The sequence below is a fragment of the Leguminivora glycinivorella genome, chromosome 23, assembly GCF_023078275.1.
Source record: "Leguminivora glycinivorella isolate SPB_JAAS2020 chromosome 23, LegGlyc_1.1, whole genome shotgun sequence".
Lineage (NCBI taxonomy): Eukaryota > Metazoa > Arthropoda > Insecta > Lepidoptera > Tortricidae > Leguminivora > Leguminivora glycinivorella.
In genome coordinates this window covers 10766927-10793891 of record NC_062993.1, presented here as the reverse complement: position 1 = coordinate 10793891, position 26965 = coordinate 10766927, and the positions used below count along the sequence as shown (strand labels likewise).

Here is a 26965-nt window from a genome sequence, read left to right as displayed (position 1 = left end):
ATGTGTAGTGAGGTACTGTACAAACTGCTCAGGAAAATCTAACTAAAGCCAAGGAGTGACTTTTCATACGTAGGTTTACTGCATTTTTGTTTAAACACGCTTACTTTTTAAAAAATGTATCAATATAAACTCACGCCGAAGCGCCATGTTGCGGCGGCCATGTTTCGTTGAAACCAAAGAGTAAAAAATGCAACAAAATCAGACGTGACAATATCGCAAGTTAGTTCGTTTCCTATCATACATTAAATTATATATATGTATCGACGCAAAAAAGGTTATCTATATAATATAAAGCTACAACCCGACTGACATTTTTCAAAAAATAGGCAGAAGGGGGATTTGAAGGTGGCAGTGTTTGGTGTGGTCGTATAGAGGTTGGTCCTGCGACCCCGGATAGATCAGACCGTCGGTCTACCGGTTCCGGGTAAAAAAATGTTGGACGGCCTGGCCAAACGGCTGGAGTTAGCCGGGGAGTGTTCGACCAAATGTCATAGAGGACCCTGGGCAGTTTTTGACGCCGCCATTTTTTTTTCAAAATGGCCGACTTTTTTTTTTGACGATTTTTCAAGTTTGTCGTAGAGAGCTCAAATTTTGGTCATAGAATCTCCAAGTGGCCTCGATTCGAATGAAATAAAAAAAAATTGAAAAGTGCTACAAATGTGGGAAAACTGGCCACTTATATTTTGGAATAGAATAGAATAGAATAGAAGTGTTTATTTGCTAGAATACGTCACAATATAGGTCTTAAAAAATAGATACAGAATCAGTATTCAGTCGACATATAGCCAACATGCAAAGTGTTTACATTGTATATTACATTCCGTAACGGTACATCAGGTACATGCATATCATTAATAGCCTAGATCCTAATATATAAAACAATTTCATAGTCATTATAAATAAAATAAAATATTAACTTACACATGAATTATTGCACATTACAAATTAGAAATAAAATCAAATAGTTAAAAAATAAATAAATTATATATTACAATTTGAAATTTAAATAATCCTTAATACTATAAAAGCAGTGGTCTTGTAGCCATTTAGTCAGTGCTTTCTTAAATTCATTTCCATTCAACATTCTTAATTCAAGCGGAAGGTTATTAAACAACACTATACACATATTATAAGCATTTTTCCTATAAATATCAGATTTACAAGCTGGCTGGTATATCATATTTGTGTACTGGGCACGTAGCTCTCTTGCAAACATTTCTTCTCGCTTTTTAAAATATTCTGGATGGCTTTTGGTAAATAGGCATGCCTTTAGGATGTACATACAAGCTAAGGGAAGAATTCTGAATTTAAGGAATAAAGGTCTGCAACTGTCATCAAATCGAACACCGCCTATTTCTCGTAAACATCTTTTCTGGATAATAAATACCCTCTGAACGTCAACGGAATTTCCCCAAAGCAAGAGTCCGTAATTAAGGGTGGATGCCACATATCCATGGTAAGCAGTTAACGCCGCCCTAACAGAAACTGAATCCTTTAGTCTTCTTAATGCGAAAACAAACCTCGATAATTTGGAGCAAACTTGGTCAACATGGTCTTTCCAATTTAAATGTTTGTCGATAACTAAACCTAAAAATCTAGACGTTTGAGTTTCTTCAACAGATGTATTGTGAACGTTAACATTTATGTGTACTGGATTTGAGTTATATGAATGGAATTGTAAGAATGCAGTCTTATTTAAATTAATTTTGAGGTCATTATTTTCTATCCATGTGTTAACATCGGTCAGTGCTTGATTTATGTTCGATTCATACATGCTTTTGTCAGTTCCTTTTATTATTAATGTTGTGTCGTCTGCGAATAATATACACTTTTGCGATGTTGCTTGCGGCAGGTCGTTGATATAAAGCAAAAACAATAAGGGACCTAGATTACTCCCTTGAGGTACACCTGAGCCATTAACACGACCCTGAGACCTGAACTTCTCCATTATAAGTTTATTCTCCACAGTAACTGTTCTTGAGATTTCAGTACATTGAGTCCGATTAACTAAGTAACTTCTCATCCAGTCAAGGGCATTACCCCTAATACCATAGTGACTAAGTTTGGAAATGAGCTTCGAGTGGTTAACACAGTCAAAAGCCTTGCTTAAGTCGAGGAATATTGATGTCACTGGTAATTTTTCATTGACAGCTTCTGTTACATCTTTAACAAAGTCAAAGCAAGCTAGTTCAGTGGAGCGCGACTTTCGAAAGCCAAATTGTTCAGCCAATAGGATGTTATGCAAACTTAAATAATCGATTAGTCTTACGAACATGGCCTTCTCAAAAACTTTTGATAAAACTGGGACTAAAGTAATGGGTCTATAATTATTGGGGTCCTTCCGGTCTCCTTTTTTAAAAAGCGGCTTGACAATAGAAAATTTAAGCTGTTCAGGAAAAACACCTTGTATAAACGATAGATTTATCAAGTGTGCCATAGGACGACATAGGAATGAAGCATTATTTTTAAGTAAAATCGTTGATATATCGTCATAGCCACAAGATTTACTACTTTTTAGTGACATTATTAACTTAAAAACTTCATTTTCATCAACGGGTCTCAAAAATATAGATTGTACTTGAGAGTTGTTTTTGCAAAAATTTGTTTGTGAATTATAAAATGTATTTTGATTATTATTAACAATATCGATAAAAAAGTCATTGAATATATTACATATGTCCTGAGGTTTACAGTATGTTACATTATTATGAGTCAATATACGAATGTTATTACTGTGATCACTAGATTTACAACTATTAATTAAGTTCCAGGTGGCTTTACACTTGTTTTTGTTTGACTGTATATACTGATTGTTATGCAATTTCTGAGATTTATCGAGATTTAGATTTAGATTTATCGATCGTTGTATGGCAACTTTTAAACCGTAAGAGATAGCCGAGGGGTGCTCGACCAAATGTCATACAGGTATCCGAGTAGAAAAAAGTTGCATTAAAAAAAAATCAAAATGGCCGACTTTTTTTTTTGAAAATTTTCAAAATGGTCCTAGCGCGCTGAGATTTGGCACACGGGTGGACGGTCGCGCCAAGATTAGTATTCAAAAAGAAAATTTTGAAAAATTCAAAATGGCGGCCTTTGAGGGCCAATTGAAATTTGAATGGAGGTTTTTCTTTTAATTACCATAGCTCCGTAACGGTACAAAGAAGTGAAAAGTGCTCAAACAAATGTTATACAGTCACCCGAGGTCCATCGAATGGCATTAAAAAAAAATCAAAATGGCCGACTTTTTTTTTGAAAAATTTCAAAATGGTCCGAGCGCGCTGAAATTTTGCACACGGGTAGACAGCCACCCCAAGATTAGTATACAAAAAGAAAATTTTGAAAAATTCAAAATGGCGCCCTTTGAAGGCCAATTGAAATTTGTATGGAGGTCCTTTTTTAAATCCCCATAGCTCCGTAACGGTAGGGAAAAGGTTAATAGTGCTTGAACTAATGTTGTACAGTTATCTGAGGTCCATCGAATGGCATTTACAAAATTTCAAAATGGCCGACTTTGAAATTTTTTTTTTTTTTTTATTTTCGGTCCGAGCGCGTTCAAATTTGGCACGTGGTAAGAACGGGGGCCAAAAATAGAAATGAGAAAAAAAAATTTGGAAAAGTCAAAAACGGTGGCGAGAGGGGACAAAGTCAAATTTCCCTACCAGTTTGTATGGAGGTTTTTTTTTAAATTCCCATAGCTCCGTAACGGTAGGAAAAAGGTTAATAGTGCTTAAACTAATGTTGTACAGTTATCTGACGTCCATCGAATGGCATTTACAAAATTTCAAAATGGCCGACTTTGAAATTTTTTTTTTTTATTTTCGGTCCGAGCGCGTTCAAATTTGGCACGTGGTAAGAGCGGGGGCCAAAAATAGAAATGAGAAAAAAAAATTTTTGGAAAAGTCAAAAACGGTGGCGAGAGGGGAAAAAGTCAAATTTCCCTACCAGCCTGAGGGAGCGTTCTACAGCCCGACGGTCATTGCTCCGGTCCAAGTTCCGAGCTGTGTACAGACAGTGCTCCCAAGCAAGAAAATATAAGTAAAAGTGTCTAAAAAGCGACGCGGAGGTTCGAAACCCAGCGAAGGCCGAAGGCCGAGCTCCGCGTAGGGCCGAAGGCCCGGAGCGTCTCTGAGAGGGGCGCCAACTTCGCTACAACCCCCACAGTAACTATGCGGAGGGCCGAAGGCCCGGAGCGTGTCTGAGGCTCCCAAGCACGCGAAGGCCGCAGGCCGAGCTACGGGCAGAGAATGCTCCCAAGCAGAACAATAATAAAAGTGTCTAAAAAGTGACGCGGCGGGCCGGAGGCCCGACGCGGAGCTTCGAAATCAAGCGACGGCCGAAGGCCGAGCTCCGCGTAGGGCCGAAGGCCCGGAGCATCCCCGATCGGCTCGCCGGCGGTCCGGGAAGTTGGAGCTTCTCAAGACACTTTTACTATTGGGTCGTGTTTAAGCTCCAATTTCCCTACAACCCCCACAGAAACTACGCGGAGGGCCAAAGGCCCGGAGCGTGTCTGAGAGGGTGTCCTGCCGTTTCGCCAAAAAACGTTTCGTCAAATTTCATTTCCCAATAATCATATCGCAATAGTTTCATTTCCCAAAGTATTGTTTGGCAAAGATATGTTTCGCAATGAATTTGTTTGGTCAAATTATCATTTGGCACAATTTTACTTAGTCAAATTTGATTTAGACAAAACTTTATTTCGCAAATGTTTTTAATGGCAAAACTTATATCCCAAAAACATGTTTGGTCAAAATTTCACATCGCAAATTTTGAAAATAGGCACTTGCATTTTCATTTCTACGGGATCGTATTTTACCGAAGATTTTTTTGCCAAATTTAACTTAAAATCTGTCAAATGATAATTTCAGTTTTATTCCCAAGTGCTTCAGTTGGACAAGAAGGACAAAGAAGGTTACTCAACTTTATTTTTGTCAAATTAATTACTAGACAAAATGATTTTGTCAACTATTTTTTTGTCAAAAAATGTTTCTACAAATTACACCATGCAAAGCCACGTTTGACAATAAATATTACAACGCATAAATGTAATGTAATAATTTTATTAGTATTGTAACAGAAAAGTCGTGTGTGAGAAAGCCAGTTTAGGTGCGACGACGAGCGAAGCGAGGAGGAGCGTGTTAGGTTGACAGTGAGCAAACCGGAAATGACTTTTTAAAGTAATTAAAAATTAATAGAACATAATGGTCTTGAAAACATCAGGTTTCTTTTTAATAAAATGTATCCGGATATGTAAGTGAAAATGTCATCCATGACATTTGCAGCAGGAGGAAAAAAAGTACGAGATACACATTATTTCACACAAATCTTGGACACAAACTACAAAGTATAAAATCAACCAACAAATTTCCAGTGCGCCATTTAATAACAATATATTGGGAAATGGAAATTTTGCCTAACAATACCTTTGACTAAATAATATTTGGTAAAATGAAATTTGACCAAGTAAATATTTTGGGAAACAAATACTTGCCAAAAAAAGTTTTGCTAAATGTCAATTTGCGATAAGTTGTTTTGCCAAACGTTTATTTGGGAAATGATGATTTGGGAATAATAGTTTGGGATGTGAAACTTTGGGAAACATTTTTTGGCGAAACGTCAGTAAACCGTCTGAGAGGCTCCCAAGCACGCGAAGGCCGCAGGCCGAGCTGTGGGCGGAGAATGCTCCCAAGCAGAACAATAAGTGAAGTGTCTAAAAAGCGACGCGGCGGGCCGGAGGCCCGACGCGGAGCTACGAAACCAAGCGAAGGCCGAAGGCCGAGCTCCGCGTAGGGCCGAAGGCCCGGAGCGTCCCTGATCGGCTCGCCGGCGGTCCGGGAAGTTGGAGCTTAAACACGACCCAATAGTAAAAACGTCTTAGAGAAGCGAAACGACGGGCCGGAGGCCGCAGGCCCGTCGTGAGCTTCTCAAGACACTTTAACTATTGGATCGTGTTTAAGCTCCAACTTCCCTACAACCCCCACAGTAACTACGCGGAGGGCCGAAGGCCCGGAGCGTGTCTGACAGGCTCCCAAGCACGCGAAGGCCGCAGGCCGAGCTGCGGGCAGAGAGTGCTTCCAAGCACACAAAGGCTAAAGAAAAAAAGCAAACAAGTAAAGCAAAAAAACAAAGAAGCTAAGCAAAGAAACAAAAAAGCAAAGCAAAAAAACAAACAAGCAAAGCAAAAAAAAACAAAAAAGCAACAAGAAAGACCGCGGGGCCCTCGGGCCCCGCGCACCTTTAAAAAACTAGTTTAATTATTATTGTCAGAATTGCACAGTTTTCCGACATGTCGGTCTATAACAGATCTCAATACGCGTGTCGAATTTCATGTGAGTATGTAAATGTAAGTGCAGTACCTAACCTATCTGAATGAATTTGGGTAGGTAGACGGTCAAGCAAATTATGAGAGTATAAAAACGCGCGAAATTCAAATTTTGTATGGGACGATAAACCCGCGCCCATACATACATGGATGTAGATAAAGTTATGTATGCGACTATACATAATTAGGCATTAAAACATTCATGTTATCTTATCAACACAACAAAAACAACACTCATGTTTTAATGCCTATCATTATGCAACAGTCACATAAATAACTAATATCCAGTTGCGGCTACGTGTACACATGTATGCTCAGTCCGTATGCAGCTTTCTATGTGGGCATTTAAAAAATTGGGATTGAGTTATTAAGAAAAAGTTAAATCGCTGTTAGTTTTGCAACGATAATTAAGCATGGAATTTCAATAAAAACATCGTTTTTGTTTTAATTATGTAAATTATACTAAGCTATAATCTAAATTCAGAACGTGAAAAAAGTTTAGTTTTAAATACAGATTTCAAGCTTGATTGTCGTTACAAAACTAACAGCGATTTATGTTTTTTGTTAACAACTCACGTTAATTGAGTCATCATTATATGCCAGGTCGAAACTTCGGAGGTCCATCTGTACTGAAAAACGTCGTACGATACACGTGCGAAAAGGAAATTCGTAACTCGTGTCGAATTAAAACACTCCCTTCGGTCGTGTTTTAATTTATCGCCACTCGTTTAGAACTTCCTTTTTTACGCACTTGTATCGTAATGTACTATTTCAGTATAGACTGTGCTTTTTGCCCGAACTAAGTGGTTAATTTATACTGCTCGTTAAGAACTTCTCTTTTCCGCACTAGTATAGTATAGTAATGTACTACATATTTTAGTATAACCTATTAAAAATATCCCTAACGGCCTAGCTACGACAATGGTCTAAGCGCGACAGCGGTGAGCGGCAGCCATACGTGCGAATGAAAAGTCCCATCACTGTGTCTCGCTCCAATGTATGGCCGCCGCTCACCGCTGTCGCGCTTAGACCAATGTCGTGGCTGAGCCGTAACGACAACTGCATTATTTCAGATTGGCGAATCTTCAAACGAGAATCTTGCTAAGGATACGTCGAGATTAATGTTATAATAAATTACTTCACAAAATTGTAGTTTATTTTGTTTTCAAACACACCGATATTGATAATATTATCGTTGTATAGTCACCGCTAATAATATCGCACAAAAATAAGGCTAAGGTAGGCCAAAGAACAGATGGCGGGATGACCTCGACGCATTTTGCAGCGATTGGCTGGAGCAGGCGGCAAATCGTGATGAGTGGCGGAAGAAAGGGGAGGCCTGTGCCCAGCAGTGGGACACAATTATAGGCTAAGAAAAAAAAAATAAGGCTGCAAAAAGACACGCTCTTTTATGACATTTGAATTTAATGGACACATCGTATTTATTTACATAATTAAGACGGGTGTTGTGCTTTCGCAAAAGTGTTAATATCCTAACCACAAAATTAAAATTTTGAAAAACCACCTAGTGGACCGATTTTCATTAAACATGGTTAAGAACACTACCGACTAATTCAGCTTTCAGATAAAAAAAAACTAAATCTAAATCTAAATGCCACAGACACGTCAAACTTATAAAACCACCATTGACCTACCTACCTTCTTTTTGATTACAGTTTTTTATTACTTCATAGGTAATAATAATTAAAAACTGATTTTTATAATATGTTTATATTTTTTTATTGTTTTGTAAGTGGTTTTGTATTTTACTTTTATATTCGTATTATAAATAACCTAGCCTAAGATTTGAAAGAAATAAAGAGGATTAAAAACTGAAAATATACTTAAAATTAGGTAGGTATAGCGAGAACTTTGTAAATAAAAATCTCGTATTTAATTAAACCCACAGCTGTTAGAGTTTTAAGTAACAAATGGTTTTACTAGGGTCTTCAAAGGCATAAGTTTTTTAATTAAATTCGGCTAAATACTTTGACGTCATAAAATACTTTTTGGGACGGATCCTCTAAAAATATGTATACTAACTTGAATCTTATTCTATGGAAGTAAATGAAAAACTGTATACATTAATATGAGAAGAAGCGCGTAAAGCAGTAAAGTTTATTACTCTACAAAGTAATTCTTAAAGGAAAGTAGAATTTTGACTGTTTCCTTAGATCAAAGAGGATCGAGTATTATAAAGAATGACTGTCAAAGTAAAATGTGTAATCACAGTGCATAGACTGCCATCTCTCGACACAAGCTTAAAACTTTTGAACCTCAGTTTTGACAATTTGGCCCATATTCTTAGCTTGATATGTTTTAAAATGTCAAATATTAATATTAGCGCCATCTAGCCGAGCGTACCCCAAAGGTGTATCGCCATCTAGCTCACCGTACCTTTTTCTGTATGGTTTTGGGGTACGTTTTTTTCTTAGACTTTATCGGTCTTTACGAAGTTATATAGGTCTTTGCTTAGATTAAGCTAATCTTGTTTCCTACTTAATGAAAAACTTAATAAAACATACCTACGTTTTACCAAGGATGATTTATATAGGATTTACGATCTTCATACTAAGAATAGTACCTTATTTTTTAGCGCCACCTATTAAATACTATCATATCTACACTGATGATGCCTACAAATTTATTTTTTTCAAAATGTGTATAGACGTGATATCAAGATATTAAAATAAAGAAAGAAGCATGTAATTTGTTCTTATAAGGATAAAAACAAAAATATTTGGAGATAATAAATGATTTTGGCCACTTGCGGGCTGCGAAACAGCGCCATCTAGTTTTAAGCCTAAAAGGCCCATACATTTCGGGGATACGCTTTTTGTATGGGTTTTGTCTGTCCCGTATTATATCGTCCTTGATTTTAATAAGTATATTTTCTGTAAGGGCTACTCCAGGCTAAATAATTTTTAAAAACGATTTATTAAAACGCCTGTCGGCTGGCCAATGCAAAATCGCAGAAAAGCATTTCCGTTTTCAATACCGAACAATTTTTTATAGGTAAGTTATTAAAATGCTACAATAGGTACGAGCTGCAAAAGTTCTAGAAGGTTTTTTAAGGACATAATTTGTTACGAAAATGTTTTCACTGTAATAAAATATTAGACATACATACATACAATCACGCCTGTATCCCATAAAGGGGTAGGCAGAACACATGAAACTACCAAAGCTTCAGGGCCACTCTTGGCAAATAAGGGGTTAAAAGAAAACGAAACTGTGGCCTTGCAGTGACAGGTTGCCAGCCTCTCGCCTACACCACAATTTAACCTATATCCCATAGTCGCCTTCTGCGACACCCACGGGAAGAAAGGGGGTGGTGAAATTCTTAACCCGTCACCACACAGGCAAAATAAACACAATAAAAAAAAATCTTTTCATATCAAAAGTATAAAAATCTAGAATTTACTTTTACTTTGTAGAAACTAAAATGTATAAGTATATAAGTAGGTACTGTACACTAATATTACTAAGTCATGAATTAATAATTATACCTACATTATGATTCGAAATGTGTTAGGTCTCACTCGTGTGCACAATATATCACACACACATACACACACACACACACACACACACACACACACACACACACACACACACACACACACACACACACACACACACACACACACACTTACTTATGAATTAGATTTTATTGCCTTACTGCATGTTATTATTATTTTATTTATTTATTGAATATTATACAGTCGACAAATATTATAATTTATCACAGGCCCTGCAAAACTGTTTAACAGTTTGACTGCAGGATAAGAGTGTCATAAGGTAATTAAAATACCTAAATTGTAATAGTTGTTATAAGCAATCATCTCGGCCTCTGATCTTTTCGACTTCGTTTGATTTTATATTCACAAAGTTATTAAATCCCTGTAGTATCAAACTTTCTTATTTGTTTGAATTTAATTGCCGTTTTATTACTTGAAATTATATTGAAAGGAATTAGTTATTTGTTATACAAAGGGGCAAAGTTGTATTTTAACGCCGAGTGTGGAATTGAAAAACGAGCAAGTGAAAGGATTCTATAGTTGAACCACGAGCGAAGCGAGTGGTTCGAGAATAGAATCCTGAACTTGCGAGTTTGTTAACACACGAGAAGTAAAATACATTTGCACCCGAGTGTAACACAAAACTTTTCCCCTCACTATAGCGAGGAAACTACAACGCAAAAAATGCGTTTATAACTGTTTCCAGTAGTTCCACAGGTGGTAAATCATCTTTATTACTAGATTCACCTACTTTTATCAATCTTAAAGCAGTTAATTTGACTTTATTCAAGGTCAAATTACTTTACCCACTAGTGGATAAAATGCGTTTTTAACCCGCTGGTATTAAAGGACAAAACACGTGTTTACGAGCTAGTGAGGGGAAAAATTAATTATAAAGAACTTAAAGCTGAAAAAGGCTTTCGCTTAGCTTATGGCGTTTCGGAAATACAATTCAAGGGTAAGTAATATTTTTAACCTCAGTGAAAACAAAACGATAAATAAGACCATTTTATCTTAGTATACGAAGTATTAATAAACTAAAAAATAACGAATAGGTATTAATATTACATTTTACAGGGAAAAATAGTTATCAATTTTACTATTCGAAAACGGATAGCAAAAATGGATTTTATGCACAACAGTGCAAAGCGATTTCATACAATTTTTAGCTTGGTCATGTCTTTTGCTGGCTGGTAGAATTTACTTATAAATGAAATATTGAATACATCGATGATTCAATTTGATGTTTTAGAGTTAGTATTTGGTCGTATTGGTGTGGTGAAAAACTCGCTACGCTTGCGGTTCAATTTTGGAATCTTTCGCTTGCTCGGGTATCAATATTGGCACGTGCAACAACGACTTTTCCCCCTTTTAGAACAAATAACTATTATGTACATGGGGGCAAAGTAGTTGTTCTATCCGCTCGTGCTGATATTGATGTGTTCAAATAGTGAAATAGTTTTTGGCATGAAGATTAAACAAATTGAAACGACCGATTGAAATACATTTATCACCACATCAACACGAGGAAAATACTAACTGTAAAACATCAAACTGAATCAAAGTCAGCAATTAATTTGACATGTGTAATTAATAATCATCATCAGAGGTCAAGCTTACCAACCAGTATTGGGCATAACCTAACCACAAAATTAATCTTTTTAAATTTTGAAAAAACCCGACCGCGACAAAGTAATTTTCATGAAATGGTTAAGAACACTCCCGAATAATTCACTTTCAAAAAAAAAATAATATAAATCTAAATCGGTTCATCCGGAGCTACGATGCCACAAACAGACAGACGACAGACACGTCAAACTTATAACACCGTCGATTTTGCGTTGGGGTGTTAGAAAGTACAAATTTGTATGAAAATAATTTGCATCCTTCTGAATGAAATACAACAATTATCATCAGTTTTTGAAGAATCCGTGATGGTCGAATGTCAAAAGAAGTTTGGAAGCTGAAGCTGCAGCACTTCGAGAAACGACAACCCAGAACAGAACTGTCTGGCGCACTAGATCAAGGAGACCCGACCCCAAGTAGATGGGATTAAGGGAAAGAAAAAGAAGATCATCCGTTTCTGAAGAATCCATAGAGTTTTTACCCGTTGGTGTGGTGAAAAATTACGAACCTCTTGTTGGAAATGCTGTTAATTAAAGTATCATTAAAGACGGCTGTCCCGTCACGCGGCACTCAACGACATCTTAACCCTTCAGGTGGCGGAGCTAAAAAGAAGATCATCCGTTTCTGAAGAATCCATAGAGTTTTTACCCGTTGGTGTGGTGAAAAATTACGAACCTCTTGTTGAAAATGCTGTTAATTAAAGTATCATTAAAGACTATTTTTTTACCTTTACAATTTTATTAATTACTAGACACACACTTTCCCATTTATAACATTAGTATGGATGAGCGACGGCAAGCGCCCTGATGGGATGTCGTTGATTCCCTGGAGGATGGGCCGTGCGCTGGTGTGGGAAAAAATTCATGAATATATTATAAAATCCATGATTTAGCCAAAAAAAATACCTTATAAAACATAATTTTCCGAACGTGCAGAGCATGTCATTCCGTTGCCCTAGTTCTTAATCACGCCCGCAATATGCATGAAGGTCGAGTGGCCATCAGTCCGTCTTCGAGTGGATTGGATTTCTAGCTTGTGATAATTAAGACGACACTTAGCTTCCGAGGAATCTTAGACAATTCTTGTATATTTATTTATTTATTTATTTATATAAAAGAAAGTAACCGCTCTAACGATTTCGCTGAAATTTGTTTTGTGGGGGTTTTCGGGGGTGAAAAATCGATCTAGCGTAGCCTTAGATCCCGGAAAACATCATGAGTTTTTCTTTCGCAAGATAGATTTCGCCGCGCGCGCATCGATTCCGCTTAGCTCTCGCACGAGGTCGGTCTAATGTACGCAGATAGATCGTAGGTGTCAGGGTTTCGAATCCCGGCCAGAAATTAGTTTAATGTCATTTATTTGAATGACCAACAGCTTGAATGCCACCCAGTTCTCTTGTTTTGTGTATTATTTCTATTTACATTTTATTTCACTTTATAAACAGCTAAGCATCAAGTTGGCGGTAGGTTGTTCCAGCACTTCGTGGGTAAGCAAAACTTTCATTATGAAAACATTTTTAAACGAGTATTTTTTGTCAGCATGATGCCTACACATTCCGACTTGCTTAAGCCACTATAATTTTATTATGACGGTTAAGTATATATTAAGATAGATCTGCTGCTAATGTTATGGTGTACTATGCTCTTATGTATAATATACGTCTTCCAAGTAACTGTCATATTAATGGCAATATCCCATCTCCATCATTTTTATGTAACATAAATATTTTAAAAGAATCGCCATCCTATAAAATTTATTTTACTCGTATGTTATAAACGATGAGGATGTTGCTATTGTTGCTATTAATAATTATGACAGTTTTTACACCAGTTTCTTTTATCACCAATACATAGAAATGATTAAATTATTACAGATCCCTTAAGTAGGTACTTACTTCATTAACACCTAAGATTGCCAAATCGAATGCTCCCAAAATCGAGACAAATGGACGTTTTGTCGGTATTTTGGGACTTTTGTCAGAAAAAGTCGTAGTATAAAATCAAATTATTCTTTTTTCAACTCTATATTTCCACGCGTTCTCTTGATAAAATGATCTTTTTGTCCCTTATTACTTATCAAATTGTAATAAATTATTGATAGTGATCAACAATTTTAATTAAAAACGGTTTAATTTACCTAATTGTAGGCAGCAACGTACAACGTTCCGATTATTGTTTCATGTTTTTGCAAAGTAAAATGTCAGGATTTTTTTTTAATTTTTCGAGAGGCGGAAGGACATGACAAAAATCGGGAGAATCCCGGTTATTTTCCTTAGACTTATGTACCTATATTGACCGGGATATAGGCCGTGATTACCTTTTTGATTTTTGTCGAGCTACCGACATTTGGACGCAGTTGCATGCATCATGATCACGGAAAACTGAAGAAGAAGGCGGGTTTACAGTCAACCAATTGGAACCCTAGGCCACTTTGCAACCATGTCAAAATGACAAGCAGTAAGAGATTTCTTACAATGTGATTTATATCGTCACTATGACAGAGTTCTACCGTTCCACTTACCTACAGGTTCCAATTGGTTGCGATCTAACCCTCGTTCGCGCGCGTCGGCTGCGTTCAATTTCAGTGTTACCGGTGTTACCACTGAAAAGGTAATCACGGTCTATATCCCGGTCAATACAAATCTAATCGGGAGGATTTCGGCAAATCCCAACCATCTGGCAACCCTTTCACACCCCGTAGGTATCCAAAACTCAAGGTGCTTATGATGTACTTTGCGAAGAGCAAAGTTCTCATTATAAAACGCTTCAGGCTAGCTGAGTTCTGTGTGTTTTATGCCGAAACTTTGTGGCCCACACTTTACACTCAGAACTACACGCCATTAACGAGTTGGCAAACAATCTGCCGGCAGACATTTTGGGAATATTTAAATATGATAATAGACTAAATCATGATTTAACCGTAACAAACAAATCTACAATGAATTTTAGTCTTTTAGAATATGTAACTCGATAATGATAACGTCACAGAATAGTACATTAAGATACAAGTGCGAGTTACGAATTTCCTTTTCGCAAGTCGTGTATCGTACGACGTTTTTCAGTACAGATGGCCCTCCGAAGTACACACACACTACAAGAACTCACACTAGTGCGTAAAAAACTGCGAGAAACACCATCTGTACTGAAATAGTACTTTATACGTAAGATATAAGTAAAGAAAAGGAAGTTCGAAACGAGTGGCGAACACTTCCGAAAGGAGTGTTTTAAACCGAGAGGAATTCCTTTCTGAAGTTTCACACTTGACGTTTTTCAGTACCGATGGCCCGCGAAGTTTCGACCTGACAAAAAATGAACCACATTTCGCACTAGCGCGGGCAAAAAGGACCATCTGTACAGAAGTTTCGACCGTAAAAAAGGAAGTCCGAAACGACGATAAATTAAAACACGACCGAAGGGAGTGTTTTAAATCGACACGAGTTACGAATTTCCTTTTCGCACCGTTTTTCAGTACAGATGAGCCTCCGAAGTTTCGACCTGGCATATAATGAACCACTTCTCGAACTAGTGCGTAAAAAAACGACCATCTGTACTGAAAAATATATTAAGTGAATAACCAAAAGGGGATGATGTTTACTCTCATCCTCCTTGCGCTATCCCGGCATTTGCCACGGCTCATGGGAGCCTGGGGTCTGCTTTCACAACTAATCCCAAGATTTGGCGTAGGCACTAGTTTTTACGAAAGCGACTGCCGTCTGACCTTCAAACCCGAAGGGTAACTAGCCTTATTGGAAATAGTCCGGTTTACTCACGATGTTTTCCTTTACCGAAAAGCGACTGGTAAATATCAAATGACATTTCGCACATAAAGCCTGTGATACACATGCTGTAGCTTGCACAACAGAACTGGCATGCCAGCCGCATTCAAAATTACTGGCAAATGAACTGGCATGCAAGTATTTTATAGTGGCTGGCATGCCAGTTACAGTTGTGCAAGCTACAGGCATGTGTATCTCAGGCCTTTTAGTTCAGAAAAACTCATTGGTACGAGCCGGAATTAAACCAGCGACCTCCGGATCGAAAGTCGCACGCTCTTACCGCTAGGCCACCAGCGCTTCTGGGGGGGATGTTGTTTACTTTATCATTAAAAAAAAATGTAATTTTTCACGACATTTACGCTGCGACATTACGGTACAATGAGCTTTTAAAGAATTGTTTACTGGTGTTGTTTTATAAAAGGCTTTTCAGAGCTTACGCCTAAAAGCAATGCTTTTAGTAAACTTTAAAGCTTTAGGGTGTTACAAAATTTAAGTATTCTCTTAATTCTTACAGATCCAATGCAGATTTTTCAGTGCCTTTTATTTAAAGTGTCATTTTTTTTTGTAAATATTGAAACCTCAGTATCGACCTATCTTACCTAGTACCTACCTTACCTAGTAGTACTACCTACATTTTTAACTTCTTTATTTCTTAATTAATTATAAAATAGATGAAAGGTTTTATTAAAATAATATATATAATAGTATACTAATGTGTTCGCTTAGATGTTTATCGCAAAACCATTTGCACTAAGCTATTTGAGCGAAATATTCCCTTATTTTAAACTGACAAATATTTTCTACAAAGAAAAAGAATATAAATTATAACTTTACAAGGGTAGAAAGGCAGAATTTTACTAAACGGCTGCCGAAAGAATCCAAGCGCGCAAAAGAAAAGGAAATTCAAGAGTTAAAACCTACTTTTATTTACCCTGCCAGCATTTTGTTTACAAACGCAAAAAGGTCCGAAAATTCCTCAAAAGGCAAAACACGGTTAAAAAGGTTCGCAACTGTTTTATTTATTCATGGGTTTGAGTTGATCTGCCAGTGTCAATGAATTTACAAAAAAAAAAAACGGTGTTCTATTTTCAAAATTATTCAGCTAGTCGAACGTCGCGTTCAGTCTTGATTCGGGAGCGAGGAGGGACGCACGCATTTCGTCCTTCTACGAACCTACGAGCCGTTGAAACTTTTGCGAATTTAGAATTATTGTGTATGAAAATAAGTGTATTATTTTTTAATAATAACTATTAGAGTTGTAAAAAATATAGTTATTTTTACCGGCATGCGTGATTTTTAATTAGTGATTTTTTAATGGTTATAATAGTGTTTAGTCAAAATAGGTGGACAAGAGATTATAGGCCATGCCAGGCGTGATCAGCCTTACTGTAACGGTCCTACATTGAATTGGACGTTATGCGTATACCATATACAGCGGATTTTATCTATCCTGATGCCTTTTTATGATGATATCGTGAGTATTTTTTAATACAGTCTATATAGTTTGTACTTTATTATCAACACATCCTTTAAACTACTAACACTATTTAAAAATATTTAAATTTTAAGTGCTTTAGACTTTTTTGATAGATTATTTTTTGTAGGATGGAAAAAAAAGTTTTTTTGACATTTAGGTACATACTGTGAGAGTTACTTATATTCTAATTGTAATGTAGTTTGAAAAGAAAAACAAACTTTAAAGTGTAAATAATATTTTTTGTACAAATTTTGTACAAATTCAATTATTTGTTTCAATTATTTCTATAGGTACAAAAATATTATTTAAATTTTAAATTTTGTTTTATTCAAACAACATTACAATTACTCGTTCTAAATAAATTAATATTTTTTATGTAAATACCTACTTTATAAATTCAAACGTACATATTAAATATGAATCTCCCTCATTAATTTTTAATCTGTACGTTAAAAATAAATAATAATCACGTTTTGTTAAAACGATGACAGTTTTACCAAGTTTCTTTAAAAATGAAGAATGCAATTTTTGTACAAAGACTCTTCGTATTATCTTCTACATGAAATGAAAGAAATAACATGAAATGGGCACAGAAAATTAATTAGTTAAATATGATTATATTGAGTTTTTTATTTGAACTTCACCCTTTGTATTGAATAAAACATTATCCCAAATGGAAATTAAAATATTTTTCTTGCTCTCAAAAATCTTCGTTCTTTTATAACACAATAGAAACTCGTAAGGGTTTTCCGTAATATCAGCTTTCATATTCGTATTTTCCATTCTATATTTTAATCTATACCCTTTTATTTTCATGACTGCCTTTCTTTGTGGTCATGAATTGTCTTTTTTATTATCTTGGTAATAGGCTGTTTTCCTTTTAGACAAATCAGCTTTTTTTAAGGACGGTTAAAATTATTTTGAACGATAATCATGCTAATATGAAATCGAATAAAGTGACGTCACAATCAACTTATTTACTTAAATGTTTTTCTATCCGACTTAGTAAATAGAAATTGGATTTAAAAATAACTACTGTCCATACAAAAAAAATATTAAACCTGTTACCTACTATAATTATGTTACTGTTACCTGCCTTAACAAAATATAAAATGCAAAGGTTTTTCAAGAGCGCTTTAAGCTTCATTCGCTTTTTTCACGCTTTTTCATTTTCAGTTCAAATGACGTACACTGATACTGCTCGCATAACTTTCATTGTGGTGAAGATATTTTACGTTTCTGCGTGTACCTACTCTTTTTTTTTAATTAACCTTCATAATTTTTACAGCAAAATAAAAAGTAGGTATAGTAACAGTCTAAAAAAATTACAAAGCTTAAATTTTCTTCTACGATTAATAAGAATTCTACAAACTCTGAAGACGAGAAATTTTGTGTGAATACTAATCTCATTTAGGGAAAATGTATTTATAAAAATATTAATAAATGTGAATTAATGATATTGTATCTCGCAACATCATTTTAGCAATAAGGCATTAAAAATAATAACTAAAAAATAAATGATAAATGATCTCGTGCAGTTAAGTATATTCTTATGTCAACAATGTCATAGGTAATACTTACAAATATCATTATTTTTTTAAATTTATTATTCAAATAAGTTACACTGCATATTAGTGAAACCAATGCACTGCGAACTAAAAAAAAAATATAGCATAAAGTAAAAAATATAATATAGAAAAAATACAATATTCTATGTAACAGCGTGGCTCCAATTATAATTTTAGGCTGCACTCTATTAAAGCCGTTATTATTGTTAGAAGAATTTATGCACTACATAGACGCTTAAGTATGTCATCTTTTACATCATTTTATCCTTTTCCTGTCTCTTCTCAACTACAAGTAGGTAAGTATTAAATGCATCATAAAATTTTTCACCCGATCTATCAAACTCCGCCCTAACGTTATATTGTATTTTTATTTCTAACGCCATTTTTATGGTCCATATCGTTCAGCCATTTTATGAAAATCGATCTCGAGTTATAGTGGAAGAGGAAACATTGTCCCTTTTATGGAAAAATAATAGATACCTTTGCACAGAGTGTATACATTGTATTCTTATATTTTATGGATACATCGTTTTTTTCCGTTAAATTCGACACGTTAGGTTAGGTTTATTAATAGGAATCACCTGGGGCCCATTTCTCGAAGCTACAAGTTACAATTTACAAGTGGTTGTCAGTGTCTAATATACACGTTGGCAAAATACTTCCGCTTGTAACTTGTAACTTTCAGTTTTGAGAAACTTGTAACTTTCAAGCCTTGTATTTTGTTTCCATGACAACCCATACTATTTGACAGAGTTCGCGCACTTGTAATACAAGGCTTGTACCTTTCGAGAAACGGGGCCCTGGTATATCGCTCTATGTTAAATTCGAGTAGTTTTTTGTAGATTCTAGCATAATTCGCTTTTTAGAAGTGGTGGCGTGCACGGATTTCGGACCCCGCGAAGGATACGGGCACACCTCGGACACTGGCGATAAAATATATGAAAGAGGTGCGTTCCTAGCACACAGTCTAAGCTCGTGTAGGTGAACGCGTACTATGCTTGTATTAGTGAAATATGACAGGCCGGCTGTTTGCGTTTGTGACAGGCGGTAACTGTGAGGTAACCAAGAGCACTTGGGCGGCACTTTCAGCGGGGAGCGGGAGTGGCCATACTCTTTAGAGGTATTATACTGTGACTCTTTATTATACGGGCGAGCCTTGCTCATGATTGTGCATATCTGCTGTCATCAGTGTTCCCTTAGTCGCCTTATACGACACCCACCACGGGACGATGCTATTCTTTCTGATGCAGGCACCACACGGCAGTACTTACTTTATATTAAACCGTTTTCATGTTCGTTCAACAAGTTTTTTGGTTAAAATAGCGCCTACGTGCTCTTTGGTTCAAACAACAAGCTACTTGTCATTTGAAGCGGCAATATATTTGAATCAACAAGTCGATTTTATAAAAACCACCTGACACATATTGTTTTAAACATACGTTTGGCTGATTCAAACGGATAAACCGCAACAAGTCGAACTTGTTAAATTCTCAATGCAAATTTCTCTCAGTGTACCTACTATAATAGGGAGATCGATTACATAAATAAATGGTATTCTGTTTAGTCCGTCAGTTAGATCGTCCAAAAATACTGAATACATATTTTTCGCTTTTTCTAATTAATGAAAAAATACAAAGATAAAGAACATCAAGGTTCCGGAGTGGGGCTTATGGCGTCACTTCTAAGTAAAAATTGTACCTAGGCGTGACGTCACGCGAAACTTCAACGCACTGTCGTTTTTTTCGTTTACGAGAAAAAAAAAATACGTATCTAAAATTCTTTGATAATGTAACTGACGGACTAATTAGTTTTTTTTAGTCGTCTCGTCTAATGCTATTCAATGTGTATACTTACTGAGTACTACGATAGGGAACTTGAATGTACGTAAAATAAAATATTTTATACCATGCACGAAATAAAGAATCAGATAAATATAAAAAAAAAAAAACATGGAAAGAAGTCATTTTTAAATCCAATTTCTATTTAATAAGTCAGGTAGAAATATATACTCCACCTACAACCACCTACTCTAGCACCTACTCTTTCTGATTATGTTTTTTATTTCCGCTACCCAAAGGTTGTCTGGTAGAGATCGCTCTTTAGCGATAAGACCGCCTGTTGTCTGCCTCTATTTATAATCATTTGTTTTGTCTCTGATCTTTTTTCTGTATCTCCGTATTAGCAATAAAAGTATTCTATTCAATCTATCTATGTTTTGACAGTTCTTAGCAAATCGTTCAAAAGAAGCTGATTTGACTAGGAGGCAAGTAGCCTATTCTACGAACTACTTAGTGTTTAGCCAGTCTTTTTAGTACAACTTAATTAAGTATTCCATTAGTACCTAGGACATAATTATTTTCTTTTACGAGAGGTTTGTATATGCTTAGTTTTTGCGTCTAGTAAAAGGAAAATAGTAGTACTATTTTCCTTTGTAGATCTAAATTAATTAATTAAGAATCATTGAATGAAATGGAATTCCTAAGGAAAATATTATTGTTATTAATATTTCAATATTATACTTAAGTTTCTTTATTGTTCTTTGATGCATTTGATCCTTTTACCATATTTTTCGTAGTAAGTACCTTTGTATTGATATTTGGTATTATTCATTTTGTGAAGATACCTAATAAAAGAAGTCATTTTCTACGTCACCCACGGAAACAATGGGGTAAAAATTATACAAGATGATTTTGTAAGTTCTAGCCAAAATTTTTTATAGCGGCTTTTGAGGTCATAATTATCAAATTTAATTATGGGCGTAATGCTTAAAATCGCGAAAAAAATGGTTGTTTCGTATAATTATTTCGACTATACCGTGATGCCACTTATTTCTATGGAAGAACCTATTTTTTGCGTTTTTGTGGTCTCATAATAATAGTTGTCATAATGATATTGAGTTTATTTGAGGTTTCTGTTTTTTGAGCTAAGTTTGGCTAGTGCTTAAGAACTCTCCTCCGTATTAAACAAAAAAAAAAACATTTCAATGAAAACTTGTTTACAAACATCTTCAACACATTACAGAACATTTTACGAAGTTTCTCGCCAAGTACTTCTCTAACTGGTATCTATATGGGTTTTATCTCTCCTCTCCACATTTGATACAACTCGATAACTAGTAGATTAGGCGGTGCTGTGGCTAAATGAGACACTTCAGATCACGAACATGTGTTGAAGCGACTGTTTTGATGTTTGTAGATAAGCTGTTCGGTTCAAGAACTTAAGTTTATAATTTTCGATACATTTTACAACTAAGGTACAGAGGGCCAAAACTCGACTGGGGGACAATTGTAAGTAATCCATTTTTTGCATTATTACACTATGATGTTGAGTTCTACATGTATCCACTGAACTCGCCTACCATATATAACCGGTGGACACTATTTAATAATGTCAATATTGGAAAACATGGAAAAAATGGATTAGTTACATTTGCTCCCCAGTCGAGATTTGCCCCGCTCTACCTTACAAAATATACGTAAAGCATAATATTAACGACAATGCAGTGTAACTACACGGTAGTAGAAAGATATTCGATTTCCCGTTTTAAGTTGCAAATAGTCACTGTGTTTTTTTTTTCAGCAATAGCAAACGGATTGCCGTTCGAATTTGATTGAACAGCTAATAACAGGGCAGTTGAATTAAAAAAAAAAAACCTTATTTTTACACACAAAATATTTTACTTTGTTCTTGTAAATTTTTGTACTAATTTGCGCACTGGTTCGGAAGAAAACACCATAATATATTAGCTATGTGGTCCATTTTTTTTTTCAAAGTTTTCAACACCATTTTTTGTAACATGGGTATTTATTTTTTAAGCGATTGATCCTCATAATCGCAAGGTCTTTCGATCCTGATAGGAGAAAAAAATGTCCCAAGATTTCCATACAAACCTTCCATTCCGTTACCGCCATACAAAATGTATGAAAAAAAAATGGTAACAGAATGGAAAAAAATCGTGAGACATTTTTTTCTCCTGTTTTAGGCTTGGAAGAGCTCGCAATTATGAGTGCAAACTACTTAAAAAATTCCAAATCCAAAAAAAGTGGGTTGGACAACTTTGAAAAAAAAATGACCCATGTACAGGCTAGCTATTTTGCAGATTTTTCCTGAACTCGAGCGCCTCAAGAAACGTTCTCCTAAGAATTTGTTTTACGTATCCAGTGCTCATAACATAAACAGCTTCATTCGGTCCTTAAGACTGAGGATTACAACATGTTGTCCTTTAATCCTGTAATTAGTATTAAGCCTACATCCATGACAAGAGCGTGAACTTTCGTGAACTTTATGTTAGAGTAGGATTATTATGTGACTTTCCACGGCTAAAGGACTCGAGGAGCGGGCGGGGAATGTGTTAAGCTTATGCGTTTCAAGGACGGCGGGCAGCCGCGCCAGATGAAAAGGGACAGAAGTATGACTGTTTTACGGCAATAAGGAATGCCGGCTCTGATGCTTATTTGACATTTCAACAAGATAACAAAATACCCTTTTCCAATTTTTTTGGCATATACTGCTACATAATAAAATCACACCTCGGACACGGCGGTGAAATATATGAAATAGGGGCGTTCTTGTCCTAACACAGTCGTGTAGGTGAACGCGTACTATGCTTGTATGAATGAAATATGATAGGTCGACTGTTGCGTTTTTGACAGGCGGTAACTGTGAAGTAACCGAGAGGGGATGGGCGGCGCTTTCAGCAGGGAGTGCGAGTGGCCATACCGTACGATAATACTCTTTATTATACTGTTATAAAATAGTGGCTCTGGCAATTTTAGACCACCGCGACATGATTAGAAAACGTAAAAGTGAAAAATCAAGAAAAGAGCGTACACCCATCTTAAAGGCCGGCAACGCACCTCCAACACCTCTGGTGTTTCTGGTGTCCATGGGCGGCAGTGATCGCTTACCATCAGGCGACCTGTCTGCTCGTTTGCATCCTATCCCATAAAAAAAAAATCTTGAAGTCACTATCACAGTCCAGTCACTACAGTTTTAAGCGCCATACACATAGGACCTTTGTGGCAATTTCCGCATTTTACAAAATTTCCAAAACCTGGATCGATAAAGGATTTTGTTTCAATATAGATTCTGGTTACAAAATTTCATGAGAATTGTAGAAGAGGAGATCATCAGGACATAAAAAGCATATCGAGTTAAACCATTATATGCTGTCACTGCGGTCAATTATAAACTAGTATATGAAATAGTATTTTATGCAACAGGCGTTTAAAGGAGGTCAAACAAGACGAGTGGTGCGGGTAACAATTTGAGGCGAAGCCGAAAATTGTTATTAAGTTGCCATCACGAGTATTTTTGATCAGATAAAAAGTAGAATAAAATACTTTTTCTACGCATGCAAAAAGTTTTTAATAGTATTTCTTGGCCGCGCGAATCGGTCGAATTCACACAAAGATAAAAAAATTTTTTGCGAAAAAAAGGTTTTGTCAGCTATTTTTTCCTGATGAGAATACGATACTGAATACGTTACCATGGTTACAAACAAAGAATACCACCAGTTTTTTCGTTACTGCGCGCATGTATGGTGTCACTGCGATCAATTATAAGTTAGTATGAAACTTTTTCCATACTAGTACTAATTTTAAATGATTCACGGTTAGTTTGATTAGACTTATATTGACCGGGATACAGACCGTAATTACCGTTTTCATTTTTATTGAGATCTCGATATTTCGACGTAGTTGCATGCATCATGATCACAGGAAACTGAAGACTGTGGGTCATCAAAGTTGCATAGACAGCGCGCGATCTACCCTCGTTCGCGCCAGTCCAGTATTTTTGGACGATCAAATTGACCGACTAAACAGAATGCATTTTTTATGTCTGTCGTCATCCTAATTGTATCAATGACATAGGACGGATAAAATCTTGCGAGGACATATTCTTGCGCCAATCATTGGCCTGGCCAGCAGATAATGTTATCTGTCAAAAACCTTTTGTAACTGGCAGGATTTCTCAATGAGTGAGATGTCCGTTTATCTTAGATAAGAGGATTTTCATTGGAAAATTTTAATGAAGGTTATAAAAACAAGTCTGCTTAAAATTTTACTTTCATAAGGTTCAAGTCTCTATCATTGACTTGAGCATTACATTTTGAAAGTAAAATTTCAAAATCGAGCGCACTAAAGGTAGGCTAAAAGGCCCTTTTAGTCTTCTTTAATGCGCACGCAAACTATGTAATGCAAGTCGTCACTACTTTTAAAAAAACTTGTATCTTCGTCTGTCAATAAAAAGAAAATTGTAGTAAGTATGTATGGAATGCATATAGACTTACTGCGTTTTAACTTTGACGAACAGCGTGAGATACGAGATTTTTTAAAAGTAGTGACGAAGTGTATCATAATATTTACTTTACGATATCGGCAACCGAAACTCTAATTACATTTCTTAGAACATTTTTACACGTGTTACTTTTATTATGAAACTTCGAACCCCGGCTCGTACCAATGAGTTTTCCGGAACTTGTGAGCGTAATGTTATTTGATATTTGCCAGTCGCTTTTCGGTGAAGGAAAACATCGGCATCGTGAGAAAACCGGCCTAATTCCAATAAGGCCTAGTTACCCTTCGGGTTGGAAGTTGCTATCGTAAAACTAGTTGTCTAGGCCAAATCTTGGGATTAGTTGTCTAAGCGGACCCAAGGCTAATGAGCTGTGGCAAATTCCGGGATAACTCAAGAAGTATGATCTTATTATAAAACTCGGCTTTCGGCTCTTCACAAAACAACACTCGTTCTTTAATTTTTTTTATGGACTGATCGGCGATTGACCCTAGTCACACCTGATGGGAAGTGAAGACAGAGTCTAAGATGGAGCTCACCGATTAGCCTATTCACTCTACGTTATTCACCAGTCACATAAATTATTAAAACTATAGTGAAACGCGTCATTGCACAGTCATTCTCTAATGACGACCGTCAATTAGTGGAACCGCGGCCGTTCTGAATTGTCAATTTTAAGGGCCCTTTTCCAATTAGTGCGTTTTGTTGATTCTGCTGCTGAGAGGTATTTCTGCAATTAAGGGTTCTTGTATTATTTGGCAAGGCGTAAATGGGAAGCCACAAAAGGTAAGTCAGGCGTAAATGGGGAAGAAACAATGGGGATAATTTGTTTTACTTGCGTCAGCGGCTTGAGGTCGATCGGGCCTCTAAAAGTTTAGTAGATTAGTTTCCTACCAGTCAAATCAGCTTCTTTTTATGAACTGTCACAACGATTTGCTAATATGGAATTACTAATACTCAGGAGAGCGACGTCACTGTCAATTCATTTACTTTATATCTTTCTCTTTGACTATTAAATATAAATTATGTTTAAACAACTACTGTCCATATTTTTCTTCTAATTATGTGGTGCTTTATTTTGTGCACTGCATAAAATATTTTATTTTAAGTGTAGGAAACTAGCCTATTGTGACGTTAGCTAATTGCCATAGCAAAAGTATTAAAAGACAAAGGGAACTAACATTAAAAAAAATGAACTTAAACTCTCTTTCGTTTATCAATTTTGTTGAAAATTAAATTACTCCTAACGTTGAACAGATTTATTACAAGAAATAAATACGGCAGGGCAACTCGACTCGAATGCCATCTTGCCCTCTCTTCCACAACTAAACCAATCTTAATGAAATACATACATACAATCCCCTTATTTGCCAAGAGTGGCACTGAAGCTTTAGTGGTTTCATGTGTTCTGCCTACCCCTTTATGGGATACAGGCGTGATTGTATGTTGTATGTTGTTGTTGTATGTATACATACAATCACGCCTATATCCCATAAAGGGTAAGCAGAGCACATGAGACTACTCAAGTTTCAGTGCCACTCTAGGCAATTAAGGGGTTGAAAGAAACGAAATTGAGACATTGCAGTGACAGGTAGCCAGCCTATGCCACAACTTAACTCATATCCCACAGTCGACTTGTACGACATCCATGGGAGAAATGGGGTTGTGAAATTCTTAACTCACGGGGAAAATGAAGTGTGCCAAAAGCAATTATAACCTGTGGCCATTATAGTTTTAAATTTCTCACTGTGACATAGTTCATTACGCTGTTTTTGGTCATAAATGACCTACGACCCAGCCAAAGGTTGAAAGGATAGATAAAGTCTTAGTTTAGCTCGTCACCACATTGCCACGGTAAGACTAATGATGTCCCTCTAATTTATTTGAAACACGAGACACGACGTAAGGTTTCTTGCTAAGGTTACCATACACAATGTACTCGAAACATTCGGTGTTCATCTATCAAGGCTTTAGTCAAAAGCCTTAATATCATTACAGCTTAAGATGACTATGTTTTGCATTAAATAGGCTCAATTGACGATTACCTAGCAGAATAATAATAATTAATTAGGCACTTAAGCGGCTGGCAGCCTAGCGGTAAGTACGTGCGACTTCCATTCCGGAGGTCGCGGGTTCGAACCCCGGCTCGCACCAATGAGTTTTTCGGAATTTATGTGCGAAATGTGACACTTTGCTTCACTTTTCGGTGAAAGAAAACATCGTGAGGAAACCGGACTAATTCCAATAAGGTCTTGTTTACCCGAAGGGGGTTGGAAGGTCAGATGGCAGTCGCTTTCGTAAAAACTAGTGCCTACGCCAAATCTTGGGATTAGTTGTCAAAGCGGACCCCAGGCTCCCATGAGCCGTGGCAAATGCCGGGAT

General features: G+C 36.3%; 1 protein-coding gene across 1 annotated transcript in view; it reads left to right on the top strand.

Annotated features, from left to right (window-relative positions):
* Window positions 1-16385: 16385 nt before the first annotated feature.
* The window catches only part of LOC125238289 (neuropeptide F receptor-like), a 125362-nt gene continuing 114782 nt past the window's right edge, over window positions 16386-26965 (top strand). The window contains exon 1 of the mRNA XM_048145577.1: window positions 16386-16715. Within this exon, the coding sequence (XP_048001534.1) occupies window positions 16695-16715 (21 nt within the window). The 5' untranslated portion in view covers window positions 16386-16694. The remainder of the gene's footprint in view (window positions 16716-26965) is intronic.